General features: G+C 37.0%; 1 gene segment (V, D, J or C); it reads left to right on the forward strand.

The window, feature by feature from the left end:
- The first annotated feature begins 8,319 nt into the window (after nucleotides 1-8,319).
- On the forward strand, nucleotides 8,320-9,170 carry LOC147365068 (T cell receptor delta variable 1-like). The segment is given in 2 exon segments: nucleotides 8,320-8,476; nucleotides 8,693-9,170. Coding segments are annotated over 2 exon segments (510 nt in total).
- The last annotated feature ends 916 nt before the right edge of the window (nucleotides 9,171-10,086 follow it).

Below are 10,086 nucleotides of genomic sequence, written 5' to 3' on the forward strand. Positions count from 1 at the left end.
TGGCATCCAGTCCCATCACTTCATGGCAAATAAATGGGGAAACAATGAAACAGTGAGAGACTTTATTTTGGGGGGCTCAAAAATCACTGCAGATGGTGACTGCAGTCATGAAATTAAAAGACGCTTGCTCCTTGAAAGAAAAGCTATGACCAACCTAGATAGCATATTAAAAAGCAATGACATTACTTTGGTGACAAAGGTCCATCTAGTCAAAGCTATGGTTTTTCCAATAGTCATGTATTGGTGTGAGAGTTGGACTATAAAGAAAGCTGACTGCCGAAGAATTGATGCTTTTGAACTGTGGTGTTGGAGAAGACTTTTGAGAATCCCTTGGACTGCAAGGAAATCAAACCAGTCCATCCTAAAGGAAATCAGTCCTGAATATTCATTGGAAGGATTGATGCTGAAGCTGAAGCTCCAGTACTTTGGCCACATGATGCAAAGAACTGACTCATTTGAAAAGACCCTGATGCTGGGAAAGATTGAAGGTAGGAGGAGAAGGAAATGACAGAGGATGAGATGGTTGGATGGTATCACTGACTCAATGGACATGAGTTTGAGCAAGCTCCAGAAGTTGGTGATGGACAGGGAAGCCTGGCCTGCTGCAGTCCATGGGGTTGCAAAGAGTTGGACACGACTGAGCCACTGAACTGAATTGAACCCCAGGTGGTGCAGTGGTAAAGAATCTGCCTGCCAATGCAGGAGACACAACAGAGGCAGGTTCAATTCCTGGGTCAGGAAGATCCCCTGGAGTAGGAAATGGCAACCCACTCTAGTATCCTTGCCTGAGACATCCCATGGACAGAAGACCCTGAGTGGCTACAGTCTAGTGGGTCGCAAAGAGTTGGACACAATTGAACACACGCACACATATCTTTTCACATCACTTTATGCAACTGCATACACATTTATACACATACATACATGTGTACACAGAGACAGATCAAACGATTTGCCATTAAATTGAATTTATTTGGATTTTTTACACTGTGCCTTTTGATTTTCATTTAATAATGTCCTGGAGCTCTTTCTACAGTTGAAACAAAGTGGAGTGGCCCACTACATTCTTTCTGATGCTTATTTAGTACTTTGAAACATTTTATCATTAAATTAATTAATAATTAATTAATTTTAACTCATTAATGAATAATTGTTTCTTTTTCTTTGTTATTATAAAGAATGTTGTCTTGCACATCTTTGTAGAATCACTTTGGCATGTACATGAAAAATTTAATTAGATATATGAATTAGATACTAGAAAATTTGATTAGGTGTTCAATAAAGGGCACATTTAAAATTTTTGGAGAAGTGGCATCTTGCCCTCTATATGCTGTAAACAGTCATACTTCAACAGAGTGAGAAGACATATCTTACATCCTCCACAAATAGGAAATTACCTGTATTTTTTATTTTAACAATCCAAATATACTTTATCTATACACAATGTGCATGTATGCTAAGTCATTTCAGTCATGTCTGACTCTCTGTGACCCTCTGGACTGTATCCTGACTGTCTCCCCTGTCCATGGATTCTAGGCAAGAATACTGGAGTGGGTTGCCTTGCCCTACTCCAGGGGATCTTCCCAATCCTGGGATTGAACCCGTGTCTTTATATCTCTTGCACTGTCAGGCAGGTTCTTTACCACTAGTGCCACCTGGGAAGCCTCAATATAAGAAGAGGCTTTTTATTAATCACATTGGTTCACTACCTTAGGATTGACAAGCACTGTGCTTCCTTGGGCACATTGCTGAACCATCATATGCATTGTTTACATTTACATCGACTTATAGTTGTGATAACACACTGACTAATGTGTCTAAATGAACATTTTTTTGTTATTTTTTTGCAAAGTTAGGAGAATTCCTTGCGTCTTTCCAGGGGACTCTATCTAGCTACATGCGATCATAATCTTTCAAACTATCTGGTGTCCACCACCTTATGACAAACACAATAATTAAAAATATTTGATGTATGGCAAAACCAATACAATATTGTAAAGTAAATAATAATAATAATAAAATTTTAAAAAATAAATAAATTTTCAAAGAAAAAATAAAACAAGCATAAATTTATGCCATTTATCACAATCTATGAAGAATGTCAGAGATAAAGAGAAGTGTGTATTGGAATGAGCTGAAGTTCACAGGAAGAGCCTAACAAAATAGTTGGGGACCAATTTCACATTTAATACTGATAGGAATGGGGAATAAAAAAAGGAAGGAAGGAAAAGAGAGAGGGTGGGAAGAAGGAAAGAAAACAGGTAAATAGGAAGGAAAAATTTAATGAGTCCATGAATGAATAAGAACTTTGGAATACATTCTTATCTTCATTATGAGATCCCATGTGATGTCCTTTGACTCTTTCTTCTATTTTTATAGAAGATCTAACTCATGCCCTCTATATTTTATTGCATCCCTAGCAATTTTCAATAAAATGTTCAGCCAAGAATATTTCTTTATTCAATAAATGTTTATTAAGCAGCTACTATTCATCAGGTACTATGTTAATTACTGAGAACGCTTCAATAAATAAAACAGACAGAAAGATATGTTTTAGGAAAAGCAAAGTGAGGAAATAAGCAAGTGAGCTCTAAAGCTGGGAAGAGGAGGAAATGAGGGGAAAGGTGACTGAAAGTGTCCTGAAGGGATATGCTGATCTTTGGAAAGTGCTAGAGCACCTCTCATTGTACTTTCCGAGACTTGAGTACAAGTATCTGTTACCTCAGATTTCACTCACAAAATCAAAACAATTTCCAAAGTATGATAAACATAGCCATTTACATTTCCATACACATCCTACACACCAGGACAAATTTCTCGGTCTTTTTGAATATCTAAGAATACGATGTGAATGATGCCACATTGAGGATTCTAATGTTTCACAAACTCCATCTGTTAGGCACATCTGAGAGACTGATTCTAAGTTAGAAGAATATCTAATTCATTCTATCAGAATTGCATGAAATGTGCAACATACTAAGTGATTTCAAATTGACTTGGCCCCAAAGTAGATAAGATGTAAGAGGGTTATAAGAAACAAGTAACAAGTGTATACACTCATGGCACATGGAGAAGACAATTTCCTGAACACAAAGAAAAGAAAACTGCTGAAAATAATCCATTGGGATAGCCAAAATTTACTGATTTATGACATCTTCTTAGAGACTTGAGCACCAGTTGATCTGGTTGTGGCCACATTCCTCTGTATTAGGACCTTTGAAGGCACATTTGCGTCTACCTCTGATCGACTCCTTGCAGAGAGGAATGATTCACCAAGGAGTCTGACCTGTTTAATTTTCTACATTGACCTAACTACCTCTTACCATTCCACACTGCTTTCTACTTTGCCCTCTAAATCCTCACTCTATTGAAAATAAACATTCAGTAGCCCCTGTAAAAATTCCTTCCACATATCCTAACTGAAACCTGACCGTTTGTAATAGAGCTCTTTCACTTGTGGTTACTTCTGGTCCTCCCTCATCTAAAACACTTCAAATTTAGAGATGAAAACAGCATTCTTGTCACTACCACATCCCCCCAAAAACAGACTCTTGTCTTTGACCCTTTGGGGCTTTGCCTTTTACCCCTACTTTTCCCTATTCCTTTTATCACTCTCATCTTTATAAACATCACTCTTCTGTGGGAACCATGTTTTACTGTTTTCTCAGAAATGTCTCCTGGAATTGAATCTTACTCATTCCCTCTTCCTTGCTTGCTCTCCCCTGCCTTTAAGTTAGATGTTCTGATTGACAGGTCAGCATTGCAAGATGCTGTTCTGCATGATTAAAAAACCCGCCTTTCTTCAAAGACCTTTCTTTAGGACTCTCATGTGATTTCCTGCAGACCTCCAGGAAGTAGCTTCCTTAACCCCAGAGTGCTGGTCTCTGTCTTGCTTTACTGCTCTTAGTTAAAGATTACATGACAAGTTACCAATAAACATGTGCTCAGCGTTTTCTCAGAGAGTTGCTCTTCCACGAACTCTCCCTGCACTGTCTCTTACAATCCTTTGTGTTTGTGAGAATTATTCACTGTGACACTGCCACACTCTTCCTTATATATTGAAGATGTAAACACATAAGATTCTACTGTAACCTTAAATACTCCTTGACTTAAATTCAGAGAGGACAATTCAGAGAGAAGCCTGAACTCATCAACTCTGAAGTCTATCAATTAGGATCCCTCTCAGTCACAAACTCCCAGGGCCACACTCCAGAAAGATGTGATGATATTTCTCCAGTTAGATGCCACTCCACCTCTGAAATCTTATATCCTGTCTAAATCTTGCATCCTCAGATTCTTACACTCATATACTTCTGCTGCATTCGTTCTTTGACTCTTTATGATCATTTAGTCCCCAGATCTCTCTATTGTTATCTTATCTCTCAGAAGTTTCCAATCTTTTATTTCTCTTTCTACAATATCTAAACTTCACAGCCCTCCTTCAATCAGTCTTTAGTCACTAACTTCATTGTTTTGAGTTAATTCTATGTCATGTCAATGATATTATTAATTCCTAATCATGGATTAATACCTGCCTTCTTATGTACCTCATTGGGGTAATGATTCAAAACACTATATTACACACATACCATGCAATACTGTTCAGTCATTATAAAGATCAAATTACAAAAAAATCTACTTTCTTGTATACTTTGATAAAGCAGAGTTCAAGAAAATCACACAGATGGGCAGACTGGTGTCATTGAAATTGTTATCACCTCCAACACTAACTAGACCCACAGTGCTTCCAAGAAAGTATTCTTTTTCTCTGTAATCATTTCTCATTGTCAATTCCTACAGTGACCTTTTTCAAAACTTCTCACACTCATCACATTTCTTAACCCAGGATCTCTTCTATTAATTATCTTGAAAGGTACTTAATTTCTATCTACAAGAAGTAAAAAATTCATTAAAATTGATAGATGTGTCAACTTTCTGCCTTCATACCCTGAAATAATACTGAAATCCAAACCAATTCTTTCCTTCTTCATTCCAATAAAATTGGAAATTACTGTTTCTCAGCTCAGCCTCTCCTCCAGCCACAGTCACACCGTGATGCCGTTACCAGGTATTTGCCCTGTTTAGTATTTCTTACCTACACTAGTACAGCTTTAACCACAAACACTTTTTGGCCCAATGAATTTGGGATTTGGTCTTTTCCCTTTTGAATATCTCCTATATTTCCCTCTGCACTAGAACCTCTGACTTGTAGCTAGAAGAGTATCTAGATAAGACTACAGATTTAAAGTAAATATTTAAACACAATATGCTGGACACCAAAATGATAAAAAGTGAAAGGATCTAAAAGGAGAGAAAATGACTCCAGTAAAGATGTTATCCAGTTTAGTTAGGTGTCTCAAGAATATTCAAATCTGCCTTACCATAATTGCAAATACAAACAACTCACAATTGCAATTACTCACGTTTGCAAATTGCAAATACTCACATCTCATCCTATGACTGGGGCAAGCAAACAGAAAATATCTGTTCAGTGTTCATATATGAATTGATCATTTCAAACAAATTTATCCTCTTTCAGTTCTGGATGCAAGAAGTCTAAAATCAGTTTCACTGGCTACAGTCAAGTTCTTGGCAGGGTTGATTCTTTCCCTTCACTGCACATTACCTAGTTTTAATTTATTTATTTTGTAAGTGGAAGTTTTTACCTCTTAATCCCCTTCACCTATTTCACCCCTACACCCACCCCTTTCCCCTTAGTAACCAGTAATTTGTTCCCTATATGTCTGAGTCTGTTTCTGTTTTGTTATATTTGTTAATTTGTTTTGCTTTTAGATTTCATATAAAAGTGAAAGCACACAGTGTTTGTTTTTCTCTATCTAACATTTCTCTAAGTGCGATATCCTCCAGGTCTATCATGCTGTTCCAGCTGGCAAAATTTTATTCTTTTTTATGGCTAGTAATATTCTATTGTAAACACACACACACACACACACACATGCACACACACACACACTGACACATATATATCTTCTAGATCCATTCGTATGAGTGAAAACTGAGGTTGTTTCTATATATCTTCACTATTGGAAATAATGTTGCAGTGAACATTTGGGTGCATACATATTTTTGAATTAGTGTTTTTGTTTTCTTCTGATAGATACCCAGGAATGGAATTACTGAATCGTATAATGCATGTGCATGCTAAGTCATTGCAGTCATGTTCGACACTTTGCAACCTCATGGAAACATAGATCGCCAGGCTCCTCTGTCTCTGGAAATTTTCCCAGCAAGAACACTGGAGTGGGCTGCCATTTCCTACTCCAGGGGATCTTCCTGACCCAGGGATCAAAATTGTGTCTGCTGCATTGAAGGTGGATTCTTTATTGCTGAGCCACCTGGGAAGCCCCGAATCATATAGTAGTTATATTTATTATATATAAACTACTACTATTATATATATATTTTATATATAATATATATATAACTACTAGTTATATTTTTATTGGTTTGGGGAATCTTTTGAATAGAGGCTACACCAGCTTACTTTCCCAGCAAGAATACACAAGTTTTCCCTTTTCTCCATATCCTTGACAATACTCAATTATTTTTCATTTTTGTCATGATAGTATTCATGACAAAGTAGGAGTGAGGTGATATCTCATTGTGGTTTTGATTTGCATTTACCTGATGATTAGAGATACTGAACATCTTTTCATGTGTCTGTTTGCTATCTGTATGTTCTTTGGAAAAATGCCTAATCATGTCCTCTGCCTGTGGTTTTGATATTGTGTGCAAAAATTTTTTTATATATATTCTGGACATTAACCCCTTGTTGACCAATAACTTCCAAATATCTTCTCCCATTTGATAGGTTGCCTTTTTTGTGTGTTAATGGTTTTTTTCACTGGGCAAAATATTTTAATTTAATTAGGCCCTATGTTCTGTGTTGTTTCTTTTTTGTCCTTGCCTGAGGAAATACAGACAAAAATATAGCAAAGATGAATCTCATAAAACATATTGCCTATACTTTCTTTAAGGACTTATGAGTTCAGGTCTTATATTTAAGTCTCTAATCCATTTTGAGTTTATTTTAGTATATGCTGTGAGAAAATATTCTAATTCTTTAACATGTAGCTGTATAGTTGTCTAGCACCACTTATAGAAGAAGCAGTCTTTCCCCCAATTGCTTATTCTTGCCTCCTTTGTTATAGGTTCATTCACCATGTATACAAGGGTTAAAATCTGGACTCCCTATTCTGTTCCATTGACTGAATCTCTGTTTTTTGGCCAGCAATGTGTATTTTATTTTTTTAAGCAAATTAAAATTTATTATAAGATTTTACTGATTATTTTATAACACCTTTGAAGCATATTTTGATGTCAGGGACTGTGATACCTTCAACTTTGTTCTTTTTTTTTCAAAATTGCTTTGACTATTTGTGGCCTTTTGTGGTTCTATACAAATTTTAGGATTATTTGCTGTAGTTGTGTGAAAAATGCCATGACTATTTTGAGAGGGGTTGCATTAAATCTATAGATTGCTCTGGTTCAGAGGACATTTTAACATTGTTTATTCTTAAAACCCATGAACATGAACTATTTTTATATTTACTTGCATTATCTTCAATTTTCTTCATCAATATCTTACAGCTTTCAGAGTGATATCAATACAATTCTAGGGCACATGATCTAATAAGTACAATTCTCCTCATAGAGGCAACAAGACTGAATATGCTGATCCTCCTCAAAGTCTAATAAGATTCAATGTCGAATTTCAAAAGAACAATATTTTATTCTTGTTTCAGTTTCATAAAAACACATACAAATGAATAGATTCTGAAAGTCAGAAGAACTGATGTTTCTTCATTTCATGTTAAAGTAATTTTATTTACTAAAAAATCTAAATAGAGCCCTAAAACCCAGTTAAGGAAAAAAAAAAGATAAGTTAATTATTTTGGATAAGATAGCTTTTCACCAAGAGAGCTGAAAATCTGTGGATTTTTTTAAAAAGTCATTGTTTCTGAACGGAGGAAAGGTAAATATAGGTTAAATGAATGACCAGTAAGTTACAAAAAGAGTTCATAGCCTTTACTAAATTCTATCTTAAATGAGCTGGTAAAATTATTTTACTCAATGATTATCAATTTTTGTCAACTTGTTTAAAATTCAGTTCCCCTCAGCTCATACCTTTAATACTAATTTTCTTTCCATACTCCTTTTCAGGATCTGCCTAACTCAATTACCAGGAAGAGACAAGTAGACAAAATAAAGTTTGTGGTGAGCCAGACTTTTTCCCCATATGTGCACAGACCACGTGGTCTATGAACATGAAAAACCCCACTTCCTGTTGCGGGGAGTCACACAAGTATTGGGTAGTATGTATATGTGCTGCCAGGCACTCAAAGACACTGAACTCTCAGCTTGAGGCAGAAACTAAGCACATTTGTGCAGGGAAATCCACGCCTCATGCCGCTCTCCAGCCTGCTCTGGGTGCTCCTGGCCTTCACCTTCTCTGGTAGGGATGCTTCCAAACATGGGTGTGAGTGTTCAGGGTGAAAGGACTGCACCCAGGCGTGTGGTACTTCACAGGCACTTGGGGAGGAAAGGAGGGTTGGGGAAAAGCATACTTATTATGATTTCAATTTGGGTTTTCTTTGGGTCCCAAATTAGTCTAATTCTTACATTATTTTGTTCATTACTTCAGCTGTGTTTCCTGATATTTTCCCCACAGGATCTGGTGTGGCGCAGAATGTTATTCAAGACCAGCCAAACACATCCGGTCATCTGGGACAGTCAGTCACCCTGAACTGTCGGTATGGAACAACCTGGAGCTATTACTACATGTTTTGGTACAAGCTGCTTCCCAATGGAGAGATGATTTACCTTATTAGTCAGGCTTCTTCTGGCCAGAATGCAAGGAATGGCCGCTACTCTGTAAATTTTCAGAAAGCTCGTAAATCCATCAGCCTCACCATTTCAGACTTACAACTGGAAGATTCTGCAGAGTATTTCTGTGCTCTCTGGGAGCTCACAGTGCTTGAAGTAATGGGAATAGCTAAACAAAAACCCCAGAGTTTAATAAAAGAGAGCTTCCCTGCTGCAGAACTCCAGCTGAAATATGCACCTGCAGATCCCAGACCAGAAATGGTAGTTGTGTGGTTGCTTAATCTGTGGTCTGGAAGTTCCTTTTAAGTCACTTAGGAACAGATGTCCAGACTAACTTTCCAGTAATATGTTCTCAGTCTTGATTTTTCAAAGTTTATATCAATCATACAGAACATGTGCAAAGTTGTCTAAATTTGAAAACTTGCTCTGTAATAATTTAATGTGGCAACTGCACCTAAAAAATCACATCATAAATCTGGGTTTACTTTTCAGAAATTGTCATGAATATAATTTCTTTAATCTTTTTTTTCTTCTTAGGTTTTGTGTCCGTTAGGCTACAATCAGAAAAGTAGAACCACAGTGATACAGAATAAGAGACTCATTTTAAGGAACAGAACTTTCAGGCAATTGCTAGAGTTGGTGGAGGAGTTTATACAAAGCTGCTATCTTTGCATCTTGTGCTGAGCCTGAATTTACTTTAAATCAACTAGAGTGTCATTTGGAAAGGAAAATTGGATATGGATAAAAGCATGGAAAAATGCATTTAAGGACATACTAGAACCCATGAGGATGACTGGAACCCACAAAAACACACTAAAAACTTGTCTGTCTCTCACCTCCTTCAATCTCACGGTAGTGGGTGACCTTCAGGAGAAGTGGATATTTATCATCATGCTACATGCACATTTGGCCCAAGACAGAGAGATGATGAGGAGGAGATCTGGTTGGAGGTTAAGGAGCTGTAAGTCAACAATAAGATGAGCTAGCAGATCAGCAGCAACATGTGTGAGTTGCACAGTGACTGGAGCCCTGCACCAACCAGCAGGGCAAAAAAAATGTGGCTACCTGATGACAACTACCTTCTAAACATTGCACAATCCTTTTTATGGCCAACCCTAGCCCAGAACAATACAGAGAAACAAATTCTGAATCACAGATTTCCAGCTAGTAGAGACACTACAAAGCTATTCCAGTACCTTCTATGTCAACTGGTCATCCATCTATACCTCTTTTAACAAC

This window comes from Bos grunniens, chromosome 10, assembly GCF_055505025.1.
Source record: "Bos grunniens cultivar Pamir isolate PY7600 chromosome 10, Bosgru_T2T1.0, whole genome shotgun sequence".
Classification (NCBI taxonomy): domain Eukaryota; kingdom Metazoa; phylum Chordata; class Mammalia; order Artiodactyla; family Bovidae; genus Bos; species Bos grunniens.